Source organism: Bufo gargarizans, chromosome 8 (genome assembly GCF_014858855.1).
Source record: "Bufo gargarizans isolate SCDJY-AF-19 chromosome 8, ASM1485885v1, whole genome shotgun sequence".
NCBI classification, from domain to species: Eukaryota; Metazoa; Chordata; class Amphibia; order Anura; family Bufonidae; genus Bufo; species Bufo gargarizans.
In genome coordinates, this window is record NC_058087.1 from 109468403 (window position 1) to 109487208 (window position 18806).

At 43.7% G+C, this 18806-nt stretch overlaps 1 protein-coding gene across 2 annotated transcripts in view; it reads right to left on the reverse strand.

Moving 5' to 3' along the window:
- Positions 1 to 18806, reverse strand: part of GLS (glutaminase) — a 1258313-nt gene that overhangs the window by 1209311 nt on the left and 30196 nt on the right. For both annotated transcript variants that reach the window (XM_044303244.1, XM_044303245.1), the window contains exon 2: positions 4253 to 4349. In XM_044303244.1, the coding sequence (XP_044159179.1) occupies positions 4253 to 4349 (97 nt within the window). The remainder of the gene's footprint in view (positions 1 to 4252; positions 4350 to 18806) is intronic.

The following is an 18806-nucleotide window of genomic DNA, read 5'->3' on the forward strand; positions in this document are numbered from 1 at the left end:
ATAATCTCATTACCTGTATGCTCAATATAATATAATGATTGCAGAGACCCTCAAATGCCAGGGCAGTACAAACACCCCACAAATGACCCCATTTTGGAAAGAAGACACCCCAAGGTATTCGCTGAGGGGCATATTGAGTCCATGAAAGATTGAACTTTTTGTCACAAGTTAGCGGAATGGGAGACTTTGTTTTTTTTTCTCAAACAAAAAAAAAAATATTAATTTCCGCTAACTTGTGTAAAAAACAAAAAACAAAAAAAAACAAACTATTAACTCGCCATGCCCCTCACAGAATACCTTGGGGTGTCTTTTCAAAATGGGGTCACATGTGGGGTATTTATACTGCCCTGGCATTTTAGGGGCCCTAAAGCGTGAGAAGAAGTCTGGAATCCAAATGCCTAAAAATGCCCTCCTAAAAAGGTACTCATTTGAATTTGGGCCCCTTTGCGCACCTAGGCTGCAAAAAAGTGTCACACATGTGGTATCGCCGTACTCAGAAGAAGTAGGGCAATGTGGTTTGGGGTGTATTTTTACATATACCCATGTTGGGCGAGAGAAATCTCTGTAAATTGACAACTTTGAAAAATGTAAAATAGTTGTCATTTACAGAGATATACCCATGATGGGTGAGAGAAATATGTAAAATTACACCCCAAACCACATTGCCCTACTTCTTCTGAGTACGGCAATAACACTTGTGTGACACTGTTTTTCGCAGCCTAGGTGCGCAAAGGGGCCTAAATTCCAATGAGTACTTTTAGGATTTCACAGGGCATTTTTACGCATTTGGATTCCAAACTACTTCTCACGCTTTAAGGCCCCTAAAATGCAAGGGCAGTATAAATACCCCACAAGTGACCCCATTTTAGAAAGAAAACACTCCAAGGTATTCCGTGAGTTCAATTAAAATTTTATTTTTTTGTCACAAGTTAGTGGAATGAGACTTTGTAAGAAAAAAAAAAATATTCCATGTCCGCTAACTTGTGACAAAAACTAAAAACTTCCATGAACTCACTATGCCCATCAGCGAATACCTTAGGGTGTCTACTTTCCGAAATGGGGTCATTTGTGGGATGTTTCTACTGTCTGGGCATTGTAGAACCTCAGGAAACATGACAGGTGCTCAGAAAGTCAAAGTGCGTAAATTAATTTTTTTGCACCATAGTTTGTAAACGCTATAACGTTTACCCAAACCAATAAATATACACTTATTGCATTTTGTTTTTGATCAAAGATATGTAGAACAATACATTTAAAGAAAAATTTATATAGAAATGTAGTTTTATTAGAATTAGAATTTTTTTTGCAAAAATTTCAGTCATTTTAGATTAATATTAAAAAATGTCAGCGGCAATGAAATACCACTAAATGAAGTCTCTATTAGTGAGAAGAAAAGGAGGTAAAATTCATTTGGGTGGTAAGTTGTATGACTGAGCAATAAACCGTGAAAGTAGTGTAGTGCAGAATTGTAAAAAGTGGTCTGGTCATTAAGGGGGTTTAAGCTAGGGGGGCTGAGGTGGTTAAGGAGAGTTAAAAAATATTTTTTTTTTTTTTTTTTTTAACCTCTCCAGCCCTATCTTACTTAGCAGTCTGTATTCAGAATGCTATTATTTTCCCTTATAACTATGTTATAAGGTAAAATAATACAATCTACACAACCTTGAACCCAAACCTGAACTTCTGTGAAGAAGTTCAGGTCTGGGTACCACAGTCATTTTTCTATCACACGCGTGCAAAACACATTGCACCCGTGCGATAAAAACTGAACAACGGAACGCAATCAAAGTCAAAACTGACTGCAATTGGGTACCTACTCGTGCGGGTTTGCTGCAACACATCCGGACACGCTCGTGTGAAAGAGGCCTTATACATTAACAGGTTGCCTAGGAAACCCAGCCTGGGGCTGGATCGCCTCAGCTTCTGTCGAAGGCAGGTCCCGAGGCCTCTGCAAGGCATCGCGCTGCCTTCTCACCTATCGGGTACGTGTCACCGCTGCTCAGGAACCCGAAGGGATCCCTCACTGACCGCAAACACCTTCTATGCCGCAGTCAGCGGTATAGAAGGGGTTAATCTGCCAGCATCTGCCTTTACAACGATGGCAGCAGATACAGCAGGCACCCAGCTATCAGTGACTACCGAGCTCCTGCTCCAGTACCAGCCCGATCACCATGACGTAATAGTACGTCAAATTGCGGCAAGTCACCTGCTACTATCACATACTATTATGTCATAGGTCATTAAGGGGTTAAACAGGTCAGTGAACACTACTCCGTATGGGGCTCCGAAGCAGACAGATGGCCACTGCATGTCTAGTAACAAAGTTGCACAGGCAAAAAAGGTTTCAATTTTCGCTGCAGGATAGGAATTGAAACTCCGCTGATTGACAAGGGGGTTGCCTTCTCCAATGAGCCACATTTTCTGCCTAACCGAACAAAGACCCCAAAATTTTTTCTGGAAGAACACAAGCTGGTGGTAGCAGCGTTATGGTCTTGGAATGTTTGTACGGCGTTCTCTGGGCCCACTCATCCATGTGGAAGGCACTCTCAGCTGATTTGGCTATGAATCCTTCCTTACAGATCACATACTGTCATACATGATGATTGTCTTCCTAGGGCGGATGGGATCTTCCAGCAAGACAATGAGACATGTCACATGGCTAGAAATGTCTGACATTCATTGGAAGAACAAAACCAAGACTTCAAATATTACCCTGGACACCCAAATCCCCAGACTTGAACCCAACTGAGCATCTGAGGGACCACCTCGATCGTCATGCTTGCTCTACAGATCCTTCCCCCACATAATTGTACTGATCCACACAATAAAGTAATAATGTCATTAATACTGTACATATAAAAACAAAACCCCCAAAACAATGTTGTTTCTTCATAGTCTGCACAAGTTTCCAGGATTGGAGAAACATGGCTACTTTCTTCTAAAAACCCCACCAAACTTATCCAAAGGTTGTGTGCAGTAATGCAGCTCTGTGCCATTAACTTCAATGGACCAGAGCTGCAATACTATACACAACCCGTGGACGGGTGTGGAGCGGTTTTTGAAAGAAAGCAGCAATGTTTTTCTAATTCTGGAGAACCTCTTTAAACAATTTACCAAAGTTACCCCCAAAATAGTTGCATTATAAAATACAAATTGCTTCATATAAAATACTGGAAAAAAATAAAAATAAAGTCATGGATTTTTGAAATGCAGAGATTAAAAAATAAAGTCTCCAAATCATAAGTGACAAACTAGGGCTCTGTTCTTAAAGAGGTTCTCTTACTTCAGCAAATTACATTAATCATGTAGACAAAAGGTTAAGTTAAGATTAAAAAGTAATTGTCAGCAAAGCAGGCATTTACCATGGACATTCCAGCGACAGGTGGCAGGAGATCAGCGAGACTGGCAACACGTGGTTTCATCTGACATGTTTTCCGTTTGGATCAAATGAGGTCTGTGTTGTTTCTGGTGCTTGCCACATCTGCTTTCACCAGATGTGGCTATTAGGGTCATTTAACCTTTTCTATTTATAGTTGCTTTTCCCACAATGCTGTGCAGTTTATAGCTTCTGTTTGGACTTCTGGACAGATTGTGGTTGGATCTTGGCAGAGTTCCTGATGCTTCTATTGCTCCTTTAAAGTTAAGTCTTTCCCTTTCCCTTTTGTTTTTTGTTTCGGTTCTGTGTGTTGCATTTCCCTATTGTTTGTATTAGGCCTGAAGGAGACTCATGTTCGTCCTTCCTTTTGGAGCAACAGGTAGTCTCGACCCTGCCATTAGTACCAGGGTCCCATAGGGCTTGATAGGACTCTAGGTATTCCTGTGTATGAACTCGCCTACCTTTGGGGGGTCTGTTCATACTGGTAGTCAGTCAGGATTTTGGTTAGGGTTTTTTACTAGGAGGTGTCCATTTTCCTTCCCTAGTTCTCAGGCTTGATTTAATGTCCCCCCACCCCTTCCCTCCTATGCGCGGTGTGGTGTTTCACTCCCACACCGAAGTGTGACAGCATTATAGATAATCACAATACATTAGTAAGTGCCTTGTCTACATGATAAATGCCATATACTGAAGTGACACAAGGCCTTTAAGGGATAAAGGGGTATTCTGATAAAAAATGACTGCATATCGATACAATTGTGACTTGCCATCACTTCCTGTGAGTGGAAAAACCTCTTTACAAAAGTATAAAATAGCAATCATTTTAGCATATCCACAATACTTTGATTATTGTAAAATATATAATAAATACTAACTTACAGTGATAAATTTATGAACTGGTATTTTTTCTTGTCCTTCAGCAATTGTGTAGAAGAGCAAATCTTCCAAACTTGGAAGGAGCCCCTGTTTATTCTTTCTGCAAAACAATAAAAAAGAAAAAAAGAAATCTATTAAAAGAGGACACTGAATAGGTTCTATAGGTTAGAATTACCTTTGTCATTATAATTGCCTTTCAAAGATATTTAAAATGACTGAAGAAAGGAGTTAAATAGAACATTTACCGAACTCTGGTTCAGTTCCAGGTACCAATCATCCCCAAAAATGTAAAAAAAATTATAAAAGAAATTGAAAAAAAAAGTTGATCCATCGGGAAGGTACATTCTCCTCTACAGCCTTATATGGGGGGTGTCCTATGACCAATAGTGGAGATATATGTCCATGCTTTATGTGGGTCCCTCTTGAATGAGGTCATGGCCAATCTGTCTCTGTTAACCCTTTACACTCTTGGGAGACTTTAATGCAGTCCTGGATAATCAGCTAGATATATTTAGACCCCCAAGCAGATACAGTGGCGGAAATAATTATTTGACCCCTCACTGATTTTGTAAGTTTGTCCAATGACAAAGAAATGAAAAGTCTCAGAACAGTATCATTTCAATGGTAGGTTTATTGTAACAGTGGCAGATAGCACATCAAAAGGAAAATCGAAAAAATAACTTTAAATAAAAGATAGCAACTGATTTGCATTTCATTGAGTGAAATAAGTATTTGAACCCCTACCAACCATTAAGAGTTCTGGCTCCCACAGAGTGGTTAGACACATCTACTCAATTAGTCACCCTCATTAAGGACACCTGTCTTAACTAGTCACCTGTATAAAAGACACCTGTCCACAGAATCAATCAATCAAGCAGACTCCAAACTCTCCAACATGGGAAAGACCAAAGAGCTGTCCAAGGATGTCAGAGACAAAATTGTAGACCTGCACAAGGCTGGAATGGGCTACAAAACCATTAGCAAGAAGCTGGGAGAGAAGGTGACAACTGTTGGTGCGATTGTTCGAAAATGGAAGGAGCACAAAATAACCATCAATCGACCTCGCTCTGGGGCTCCACGCAAGATCTCACCTCGTGGGGTGTCAATGGTTCTGAGAAAGGTGAAAAAGCATCCTAGAACTACACGGGAGGAGTTAGTTAATGACCTCAAATTAGCAGGGACCACAGTCACCAAGAAAACCATTGGAAACACATTACACCGCAATGGATTAAAATCCTGCAGGGCTCGCAAGGTCCCCCTGCTCAGGAAGGCACATGTGCAGGCCCGTCTGAAGTTTGCCAATGAACACCTGAATGATTCAGAGAGTGACTGGGAGAAGGTGCTGTGGTCTGATGAGACCAAAATAGAGCTCTTTGGCATTAACTCAACTCGCTGTGTTTGGAGGAAGAAAAATGCTGCCTATGACCCCCAAAACACCGTCCCCACCGTCAAGCATGGGGGTGGAAACATTTTGCTTTGGGGGTGTTTTTCTGCTAAGGGCACAGGACAACTTATTCGCATAAACGGGAAAATGGACGGAGCCATGTATCGTGAAATCCTGAGCGACAACCTCCTTCCCTCTGCCAGGAAACTGAAAATGGGTCGTGGATGGGTGTTCCAGCACGACAATGACCCAAAACATACAGCAAAGGCAACAAAGGAGTGGCTCAAGAAGAAGCACATTAAGGTCATGGAGTGGCCTAGTCAGTCTCCGGACCTTAATCCAATCGAAAACCTATGGAGGGAGCTCAAGCTCAGAGTTGCACAGAGACAGCCTCGAAACCTTAGGGATTTAGAGATGATCTGCAAAGAGGAGTGGACCAACATTCCTCCTAAAATGTGCGCAAACTTGGTCATCAATTACAAGAAACGTTTGACCTCTGTGCTTGCAAACAAGGGTTTTTCCACCAAGTATTAAGTCTTTTTTTGTTAGAGGGTTCAAATACTTATTTCACTCAATGAAATGCAAATCAGTTGCTATCTTTTATTTAAAGTTATTTTTTCGATTTTCCTTTTGATGTGCTATCTGCCACTGTTACAATAAACCTACCATTGAAATGATACTGTTCTGAGACTTTTCATTTCTTTGTCATTGGACAAACTTACAAAATCAGTGAGGGGTCAAATAATTATTTCCTCCACTGTATAATTCAGCTTTATACAAATGGACACAGGCCCATAGCCTAGTAGAACTTTGGAGATGGAAGAATGCAAATCAGACAATTTTCCAGGCATTCGGCTTTAGGGAACGCTATGTCCCGCATTGATCTGGCTTTCGGTAGTCCTGACTGTTTACCTATGGGGACGGCAGCAACATATTTAACACTTGGGAGACCATGTTCCACTGTAGATTATTATTACCCAGTCATTGGGTCGACCATCTACGTTGTGGGGGCTGAATTCTGTCTGGTTACAGGTGCTCCCACTAGAGGCTCAATGCCATAAGGAAGTAGATGAGTACTGGAAGGTTAATGATGGCTCTTCGGGCCAGTGGGATCGCTAGTCCGCACCACTGACACCAAGAGGAAAACACCAGGGAGAGGACAGACAATACAGACAAACACATAAACCCAGGTGGGCGACCACAGCAGACCACAAAAGGTCCAAATATGCACAAAGAAAAGTCCAGCTCATCCAATTGTTCAAACACCTGCGTGCACGGAAAAGGCTTACGACTAAGAACTACTGTTCGAAACGCGTCAAGGTTGCTGCACTTGTGGGTGGATGTCCTGTTCATATGTCTACTGCCTGAATAAAAGACGAAGATTTTAGCTACCAAAATCGTGAGTGCTGGAATTTCATTGTGCTTTCATATCACAAAAGGTCCAACAGGGATCCGGAGGGAAACGTTCTGGACCAACAACCAGAGAACGCAGCAACACAGCTCCAGTGGGTCAATATAGAAGTCCAGGCAGGAAGCTCTATATCTGGCAACCAGAGAAGTGTGAGAGGGGAATATAAGGAGGTTGGGAGTGCTGGACAAGGAACAGCTGAGGAGAAGGAGCTACGGATCCCTGAGTGAGCCAAAAAGGGTTGCAAAGCAAACCCAGAAAGCTACCATAAGGAAACAGCTCTATCTTACATAGAGTGCGCAGCCAACCGCTATGACTTCCTGACCCCGGGTATAACCAAGTCAGGCGTGGGTCTTGACACCCTCGTGACAGTACCCCCCTCTCTACAAGGGGCCTCCGGACACTCAGGACCAGGTCTCTGAGGATGAGAGGCATGAAAAGCCCGAACTAGCCTGTCGGCGTTTACATCATACGCAGGAACCCACATTCTTTCCTCGGGACCGTAACCTCTCCAATGCAACAGATATTGAAAAAAGAGCGGCGGACCCAACGAGAATTAACAATTTTGGATATTTGAAACTCTAGATTACCATCCACAACAACAGGAGGGGGTGGCAGCGGTGACGGTTCTAGAGGTGGAACATATTTTTTGAGTAACGACTTATGAAAGACGTTATGGATTTTAAAAGTCTGAAGTAGCTCCAGGCGAAAAGCCACGGGGTTGATGGCTACAATTTTGTAAGGGCCAATGAACCTAGGACCCAGTTTCCAAGAGGGAACCTTTAATTTAATATTCCTAGTAGACAACCACACAGTCATTCACTCCTAGTGCACCAAGTCAAAACCATATGCACCAAGAAATGGTGACTTGCCAGTGGATTCCTGACGACGATTATTTATGGCAAACTCAGCTAACGGTAAATATGATGACCACAACTCTTGGTTTTCAGACACAAAACATCTTAGATATGTCTCAAGGTTTTGGTTGGTACGCTCAGTCTGTCCATTCGACTGAGGATGGAAAGCTGAGGAAAACGACAAGTGTACCCCCAAACGGGAACAAAAAGCTTTCTAAAATTTAGAAATAAACTGGGTACCCCGATCCGAAACAACATCGGAAGGGACCCCGTGAAGCTTCATGATTTCACTGATGAATACCTGAGCAAGAGGTAGTGTGGGTAACGCAATGAAGTGTACCATTTTGCTAAACCTGTCCACTACTACCAAAATAACTTTTACCCGCAGACAAAGGTAAGTCAGTGATAAAATCCATTGACAGATGTGTCCATGGTCTATTGGGAATGACGAGTGGTAATAGAGACCCTGCAGGACGTGTATGCGAAACTTTTGCGCGCGCACAGGTAGAACAAGAAGACACAAAATACAAATACATCCTGACGCAACCTTGGCCACCAAAAACAACGAGACAATAGCTCCAAGGTTGCTTTACTACCCGGGTGCCCAGCAAGTGCCGAAATATGACGTTCCTTTAATAATTTGAAACGCAGGTTCAACGGTACAAACAATTTCTCTGAGGGGCAAGAGACCGGGGCGTCCCCCTGGGCCTCTAACACCTTCCCCTCCAGAGCAGAGTGCCCCGCAGAAACAACCACTCCTCTTTGAAGAATGGGTACCGGATCACTCACATTACCCCCTCCAGGGAAACAACGAGATAGTGCATCAGCCTTGGTATTTTTTGCAGTTCGTCCAGCAAGAATACCCTGTTTAACCATTAAGTAACTAAATTTAATAGGTAAGTTCAGAATTTACATATACACAGACAAAACAATTCTATGCAAATGATCCATGTGGAGGCCAGAATGTGGATACCTAAGATACAGGTATACACAGGCGGGAGGCCGGGGAAAGTTATCCCTAGCACTGATTCCCTGATCTGGTCCTCTGCCCAGGGACGTCTCCTGATGGTGGGGGCGCCCTGTCCCCGTACCTGAACTCCAGCTCCTAATTATCCCTGGTGAGGTGAGTGATGGAGTGGGACGATATACGTGGTGTCTAACATGGAAAACAAGCACAGATAGGAAAGGATAGGTTACAAAGGTGTCCTCTGTATACTGCCCTCGTGGCGTAACCAGGAGGTACAGGGCCCACCTAGAAGATAAAATATACTAACAAAACGCACAATTGGGTATAGATATATTAAGATAGTTATAGATGACCTACAAACCCCGACGCGTTTCACCCAAACGGAGGGTTCATCAGGGGGTTACGTGTAGTAGGTATGCAAAGATAATGGGACCATTGCCAATGGTTATGGCCGCCCCAGTTCAGTGATGCGTGCGTACATATATAACAGGAATAGACAATCCTTTATGACACTGCAGACCCACAGTAATGAAACGATTGCCAAATGGCAGTTTACATACGTTTTTGGCAGCGTGGTGAGTGAACTCGACTACCAACATACACACTGAAAAAATAATAGTAGACAAATTGGACCCAGGTTAGTTCAGGTAGGATAACAAGCGATAAATGCCCATAACACTGAGTATTGAATGTGAATAGATACCTGAGGTTGGCAATAATATATTGCAAACAAGGTCGTTCCTGAGGAGGCTCATAGATAAGAGCATATGCACCTGACTGAAGTGCAGCACGAACGATATGCGTGCCCCAGTTAAGTCACCCAGGATGCCGGGTTACCCACCCAGAGGATACCTAAAAAAACATTTTTTTTATATTGTATGTACCTCAACATACACTCAGGGCTTGACATACATTACAGATAGTGAAGAGACATTGTCTGCTACTTACATGGTGTGGTCAGTGGTGTGGAATAATGGGTCTGAGGTGGTGATCCTCAGTTTAGCCCTCCCTTTTAACCCCCCAAAGCCCTTACACAGGTGGATATCTAATTAATTAAGGTGTGGCCAAAAGAGTAGGGCGTGCCAGGGGGAGGCATGCTCATTAATGAGGTTGTGTAGATGTCATGACCTGGTGGATACAAGATGGAGGTGCCCCATGCTGTCCTATGTAGTTTGTAATCGGCCAGCATGTGTGCTTGGCCCGCACGCCGGTATGCGTGTCAACGTGGACCGCACACCGGAAGTGACGTACATGAATTCACCATCAAACCGGAAGTGCGGTGTATGCGTGTCAGCTTGACACGCATACTACCGCTGATGTCGACCAGTTGATGATGCGCCGAAAACGAGGCTGTCCTGGTATATGGAGACAGTAGGCAAATCATGTATAGATGAAGGTGCCCCATGCTAACCTACGTAGTTTGTTATCAGCCAGCATGTGTACTTAGCCCGCACGCCGGTATGCGTGTCAGCGTGGACCGCATACCGGAAATGACGTAAATATAGTCACCATCATACCGGAAGTGCGGTGTGTGCGTGTCAGCTTGACACGCATATTACCGCTGATGACTACCAGATGATGATGCGCCAGGGTTATATGATGACAGTGGGCTGAACATGTATGAATGGTCACACTGTACACATACATGATGGGGGATAGGCTGTGGTCCGGTTGGGCCAGGTCGCAAGGGTTGCAAGTAATGGGCAAAAATAGGGGACATGTATAGGGTGGGGCATGAGGAGTATCTGTGCCAGAAAAGATGCACACAGAGCTGTTACTGTACATGTATATAACTACTGACGTACAAAGAAGATATATACAGAGAGCTCCCTTCAGGATAACAAGGAAGCCCCATACAGGGTATGTCACTGTGAATAGACATCCCATTAATGCTAGGGATAACTTTCCCCAGCCTCCCGCCTGTGTATACCTGTATCTTAGGTATCCACATTCTGGCCTCCACATGGATCATTTGCATAGAATTGTTTTGTCTGTGTATATGTAAATTCTGAACTTACCTATTAAATTTAGTTACTTAATGGTTAAACAGGGTATTCTTGCTGGACGAACTGTTGATACATATTGATACCCCGTCTTAGTATAAGCTCGCTATCTGTATTGCTGGACTATTACATTGGTATTTTTTGCCCCTGGACAATAGGTAATAACAAAGTTAAACCTGGTAAAAAAAATAGCAACCACCTAGCTTGTCTAGGAGTGAGACGCTTAGCTGATTCGAGGTACAGAAGATTTTTGTGGTCCGTAATCACAGTGACGGGGTGGACTGCCCCCTCTAAAAAGTGACGCCATTCTTCAAACGCTAGTTTAATAGCTAATAGTTCCCTATTGCCAATATCGTAGTTCTTTTCTGCTGCAGATAGTTTTTTAGAAAAGAAAGCACAAGGACGCCATTTGCCAGGAGACGGACCCTGAGACAGCACCGCCCCCACTCCCACCTCTGAGGCATCGACTTCAACAATAAAAGGCTGAGAGACATCAGGTTGGACTAGTACAGGTGCCGAGGTAAACCTCTCTTTTAGAGAAAAAAAAGCAACTTTAGTGGCGTCAGACAATTTTGAAAAATCAGTCCCCTTCCTAGTCATGTCAGTAAGGGGTTTTACAATAACGGAATAATTTTTAATGAATTTCCTATAGAAATTTGCGAAGCCCAAGAACCGTTGCAGTGCTTTGAGGTTCTCAGGAAGATCCCAATCTAAAATTGCCTGGACCTTCCTAGGATCCATACGGAAACCTGAAGCAGATAAAAAATAACCTAGGAATTGTATCTCCTGAACGGCAAAGACACATTTTTCAATTTTAGCATATAATTTATTCGTCCGTAGGACCTGCAGTACTTGTCTGACATGCACCTCATGCGTTCTCAGATCAGACGAATAAATTAAAATATCTTCTAGGTATATTACCACAAACCTGCCGATTAGATGACTAAAAATGTAATTAACGAAATGTTGAAAGACAGCAGGAGCATTGGTCAGACCGAAAGGCATAACTAGATTTTCATAATGCCCCTCAGGGGTGTTAAGCTGTCTTCCACTCATCCCCCTCCTTGATACGAATCAGATTGTAGGCCCCCCTAAGATCAAGTTTGGAGAACCACCTTGCACCTGCAATCTGGTTAAACAGGTCAGGAATGAGAGGAAGAGGGTATGGGTCCCGGATGGTTATCCGATTTAATTCGTGAAAATCTAGGCAAGGACGCAGACCCCCATCTTTCTTTTTAACGAAGAAAAACCCTGCAGCCACGGGTGAAGAAGAGGGTCTGATGTGTCCCTTAGCCAAGCTCTCAGAGATATAATCTTTCATGGCTTGTCTCTCTGGACCCGTAAGATTATATAACCTGGTCTTGGGTAATTTTGCGTCAGGAATAAAGTTAACCGGGCAATCATAAGGACGGTGAGGTGGTAACTTCTGACAACCCTTTTCAGAAAAAAAACGTCCTCAAAATCCGAAATAAATGTAGGTAGGGTAGTTAAGGAGGCGATTAAGCAATTGCTATTTAAGCAATTTTCTCTGCAATGCTCACTCCACTCCGATATCTCCCTGGCCTGCCAATCCACCACTGGATTGTGCGCTACCAACCAGGGAAGGCCCAGCACTACCGGAGTGGGAAGCCCCTCCAGAACATAACATGAGCATCTCGTTATGGTGGTCCCCTACCCGAAGGTGTAAATTATGAACAATGTGGGTGAGGTTTCTCTGAGACAGAGGAGCAGAATCAATAGCGAATATGGGAATAGGTCTCTGTAGCGTACAAAGAGACAAACCCATAGTGCGGGCAAAATGGGCATCTATCAAATTTACCCCTGCTCCACTGTCTAGAAAGAAAGAAATAGTCTCAGTCTTAACACCAAAAACAATAACCGCTGGCAACACAAATTGTAGATGTACGTATGGAGGAAACATATACCCCCCAGCTGACATCCTCCACACAGCCTGGGGTTAGTAGTTTTCCGACGGTCTTTTTGTTTCTGAGGAAAGAAGGACAGACATTAATGAAATGACCCCTCTCCCCACAAAAAAAACAAACCCCACGCCTACGGCAACCCTCAGGAGGACGGACCTGACGAGTGATTCCTCCTAGCTGCATAGGCTCGTCTAAGTCCGTACAGACTAACTGCTGCTTGGGAGGGGTTACCAATTGCTCCGTTTTTTTTAACCCGTCCCTAAGGCATCTATCTATTCGGATAGAAAGGGACATAACCGCATCAAGGGAAAAGGGGGTCTCATAATGCAAGCGCGTCCTTAACCCTTTCGGTTAACCCAGAGCAGAACTGACTCCTGAGAGCCGGGTCGTTCCATTGGGTATCCCTAGCCCACCTACGGAAGTCAGAGCAATACTCCTCTACCGGCCGCACTCCTTGTAGGAGTCTCCGTAATCTTGATTCAGCCAGTGCGACTCTGTCAGGGTCGTCATATATGAGACCCAAGGCCCCGAAAAACTCATCCACTGACCGAAGAGCCTGGGAATCAGTGGGTAAAGAGAACGCCCAGGACTGCGGGTCCCCCTGCAGCAGGGAAATAACAACCCCCACCCGCTGTTCTTCGTTACCAGAGGAGTAAGGGCGCAGTTTAAAATATAATTTACAGGCCTCACGTGATGTCAAAAACTTGTCCCTTCCCCCAGAAAATCTGTCAGGGAGAGGGACCTGGTTACCAGTAGCAACCGCTGGGCTTGCAGTCAGTTGTAATTGCTGCTGTTGCTGGAGGACCAACGCCTTCCATCCTGCCACCTCCAAAGACAGGCCATGAAATTGTTTGGACAGAGCAGCAATTGGATCCATACTGGATTTTAAGTAGGTAAAACATTATATTTTTTTTTTTACCTACACAAAATAAGGGCCAGATATAATGCAATGACCGGCGTCACACAGGGAGGGAAAAGAGAAAGCCCTGCCCAAGGGAGAGGGAAAGGTGGTGACCCCTGATTCACTTTGCGGCTGGCACCTGACTGCCCTATACAGGTTCCTCACCCATGCGGCGATCACGTGCCTAAACCCTGGCTTTCCCTAAAATGAGCCCTAGATAGTGAACGGTGGGATCGCTAGTCCTCACCACTGACACTAAGAGGAAAACACCAGGGAGAGGACAGACAATACAAACAAACACATAAACCCAGGTGGGCGACCGCAGCAGACCACAAAGGTCCAACAGGGATCCGGAGGGAAACGCTCTGGACCAACAACCAGAGAACGCAGCAACACAGCTCCAGTGGGTCAGTATAGAAGTCCAGGCAGGAAGCTCTATATCTGGCAACCAAAGAAATGTAAGAGGGGAATATAAGGAGGTTGGGAGTGCTGGACACGGAACAGCTGAGGAGAAGGGGCTACGGATCCCTGAGTGAGCCAAAAAGGGTTGCAAAGCAAACCAGAAAGCTACCATAAGGAAACAGCCCTATCTTACATAAGAGCGCGCAGCCAACCGCTGCGACTTCCTGAACCCAGGTATAACTGAGTCAGGCGTGGGTCTTGACACCCTCGTGACAGTAAGACTGTAATGGGGGAGTTTTCATTTCAGCCATTGCAGCACACAGAGTGGAGTTCATAGTAAGGCCCCTTTCACACGGGCGACATGAATGCGTTGCGCCCGTACTGAATCCTGACCTGTTAATTTCAATGGGGCTGTGTACATGAGCATTGTTTTTAATGAAGCACTTGTGCGTTGCATGAAAAAAAAATATATAATAATAATAATAATAAAAATATAATAATTAAAATAAAAAAAATTAAAATAAATAAACGCAGGCCCCATAGAAATGAAAGGGCTGCGTGAAGATCGCATAGCATCTGCAAGCAAGTGCGGATGCGGTGACATTTTCACGCATGGTGGCTAGGAGATGATGTTTGTAAATAGGGATGAGCAACCCCGGCTCCATTACAGTCAATTCACTGTATTATTTCCATTCTAACATGGTTATAAGGGAAAATAATAGCATTCTCTATACAGAATGCTAACTAAAATGTCCATTGAGGGGTTAAAAAAAAAAAAAAAAACATCCACTTGATTGCGCAGCCGGTATCCTCTTCTTTCTTCTTCCTGCAGGACCTGAGCTGAAGTCATCGCGCTCACCACGTCAGCACAGGTCCTGCTGAATGAAGATAGAAGGTCCTTCCATCTTCATTCAGCAGGACCTGCGCTGTTGTCACCACTCTCACCACGTGGTGAGCGCGATTACATCATCGAAGGTCCTTTTGCAGGTCCTGCAGGACGAAGAAAGAAGACGATACCAGCTGCGCGATCAAGTGGATGAGGTGAGTTTATATTTTTTATTTTTATTTTTTAACCCCTCAATGGACATTTTAGTAACAACGGAACGCAATCGCAGACAAAGCTGACTGAGATTGCGTGCCTACTCGCGTGGGTTTGCAGCAATGCACCCGCAACGCATCCGGACTAAATCAGTGACGCCAGTGTGAAAGAGGCCTAAAAGGAAGAAGCCTGACTCACTGAGGATGAGGGGGCCTAATATGTCTCTGAGCCTACTGAAGATCGCCTGAGAGGTCGCCATCTCTACAGAGATTTAGTTACATCTCACCAAATATACTGAAAAACAACTTCCAGCACAAAAGCAAGCTATCTTCTCAGACGGAGATACAAATGGGAAAGCCCTGATTTATTTAGCCAAGACGGAAACCCCTCAGATGGTGGTAGCGGCCATTAAGCCAGATTCTGGGGATATGGTGTCTAGACTGGACAAAATCTGATCCCAATTTTCATCTTATTATAATAGGTTATACACGTCTGACATCACTCATTCACCTGCAGGACTGAGGGATTATCTTGATAGCTCCAGAAAGGTGATCCTATCCAGGGAAGACAGATCCTTGCTTGATTCCCGTATATGTTCAATGGTGATTCAATGACGATCAATGGCCCCCCACAAGACCCCTGATGGCTTCCCTGCCAAGTGGTACAAGCTGTACATGTGGAGGCGTTTACAACTCGTATGTGCAAGCTGTTAGCACACTCTTTAGGAGGTACTGTCTAGGGATCGACAATACCAATATTAGATCGGCCGATATTAAGGATTTTGCACATTATCGGTATCAAACCTTGCCGATATGGCAATAATGCGTATAAAGCAAATACTAGTGAGCGCTTATAGAAGCGCTCAGTAGTATGCATCAGTTGCCGGGAGCAGGGAAGAAGCGCAGCAAGCGCTTCCGATACTCACCCTTCCTGGCCTTCTTTGATGGGGCCCGCACTGCACTGTCCTGACCCGTACAGCGTCAGGACGTAGCGCGCGCACTATGACCTGATGCTGCACGCTGTCAGGTGACAGTGCAGCGCGGGCGGGAGAACACAGGGGAGTGCAACACCAGACCCGGAGATGAAGAGGAGCCTGCGGCGCAGGAGAGGTAAGGAGTTTTTTTTATTTTATTCATCTGAGCTCTGATAGGGGTTAAATAAAGTCTGAACTGAGGTCTAATGGGGGTTAATTAAATGAAAGTAAGTTGCGGTTCCAGCTCACCTATTGCATGAATACTCTGCGTGGACGGAAGGACCAGGGAATCCAAGACGTAATGATGAAAAACAAATCCGGCACAATGGATGCTTTGCAGTAAAATCTTCAGTTTATTTCAGCAACATAACTCCACGTACAGACAATGCAGACACAAGCGGTATGCCAGTTGACGCGTTTCGGACAGAGTCCTTAGTCGTAACACAGGTGAATGCTGAACTGAGACTATATATATATATATATTTTCCTATAGAAGCTCCTCCCCCCACTAAAAGGGGGACTAATATAATATATATTATAATATATAAAATATCGGTATAAATTATCAGCTATCGGCCTGAAAGTTCACAGATTATCGGTATAAGCTAAAAAAAAAAAAAAAAAAAAAAATCTATATCGGTCGATCCCTAGTATTGTCTTCGCCACCCTCTTTCTAGGAGGCTACTATAGTGTTGATTCATAAGGAAGGAAGCCACCGGACCAATGCAGTTTTTACCGGCCTATCTCCCTTTAGATTACAAGAATTTAGCTAAGGTTTGGGCATTGAGATTGTTGGATGTTATCTTATCTTATATTGGGGCAGACCAATCCAGTTTCATGCCAGGGAAGTACACCGTCATTAATCTCACTTTTTTACTCCTTTACAAATTACACATGATAATGCTGGTAGCAGAGCCACAGCCTCTTTGGATAATGGGCCTTCTTGTAGGAAATTTTAAAGAGGTTTGGTTTTCCAGACTACTTTTTAAAATGGCTACATTTCCTGTGCCTAAGATCTATGGCCCAAGTCAGTGTTAATGCAAACCTTTCCGAACCCTTCCCATTACAAAGAGGCATGATGTAGGGGTGCCCTTTGTCCCCCTTGCTTGGAACCCCTGTCTAAACGGATTAATAATTGCACTCATATAGAAGGATAGGATATCACAAGGATTATGGAAAAATTATCCTTATACGAAGACTATGTGTATTTGGCTGACACAAATTAATCTCTCACGGCACATATCATGAATCGCCACGTTTGAATAAAAATAAAAATAAATAATAATTTACAAAAATCCTGTGAGGTAAACTTTGTATTAAGGAAAAGACACACACACATATTTCGCAATTTTTAGTCACTCTCCAAATTTGAATAACAGTGATCAAAAAGTCGGTACATACCACAAAAATGGTACCAATAAAAACTACAGTTGATCCCATTTATTACAAGCCCTCAGCTCTGTGGATGGAAATATGAAAAAGTTATGGCTGTCAAAAAATGGTGATGCAAATTATATTTAGATTTTTTTCAATGGTTTTTAGTTTTTTTTAAACGAAAGGACGCCATGTTATTTTTAGCACACAGTGAACACACACACACACAACACAACTTTTACCGCAAATAAGCACTCATATGGCTATATAAACTTAAAAGTGTATGGCTATTGGAATGTGGGGAGGAAAAAAAAAAATGCAAAACCAAAAATGGGCCTGGTACTTTAAGAGGTTAAAGTCTATGGGAAAAACTACAATATATAAAAAGGTGAGGAAAAGCACAATAGACATGCTGCAGATTCAAAAATCCACATAGTAGGAATTTACATGCAGATTTACGGTACATGCGTTTCTGCAGCATCTCACAACGAAAATCCACAAGCTGTGGACCACAAATTGCAGTCTGCAATGCACAGGCGCAGACCATGTGCCTGCCGTCTGCAGACGGGGACCCATACACTTGAATGGGGTCCACGATCTGCATCCAAAAAAGGTCCTACTACTTTTTTGCAGTGCGGAGGCACAGACAAAACCCACGGAAGCACTCTGCACCTTCCGGATTGCAGACAAATTCAACATAAATGATGCGGTGCACAAACGGCCAGTGCCCGTATATTGCGGACCGCAATACGGGCACCAGCCAACAATGGCCGTGTGCATGAGGCCTTTCTTTGAAAATGGTGAAATCCACAGCTAAAACTGCAAACATAATTGACATGCAGCAAGTCAATTTCTGCACGAAAAATCTGCGAAGTGTACATGAGATTAGTGTAACCACTTACACTTTGCTAGTACTGTAATACACTGCATTTTTTATTTTTTTTTGACACCGGAATCTGCACGGAAAAAAACTCACATATTCCGTAATGTGTGCAGGTGGCCTTATAGCAGTTTAGGTGCGGATTTCAAGCAGATTGTGTGGTCTTTTATGCTGTTTTTGTTGTGGATTTTCTGTTTATGTTAACAGCCTATAGGTGCATTTAGACGCACCAATTACTGACAACTCTCTAGTCTGAATGTGCCACTGATCACCCAATGAATAAGTGAAACACTCGTTCATCGGGTGATCCTGTCACTTGTGCAGGCACCACAATCATGGCTTCTGGGCAGCAGATCGCTGTTTAGACCACGCGATCTGCTGCTCAGAAGCCATGATTCTGTATGAGGACAAGGAGTGGCAATAGTGATTCCACGCACTCATACAGTG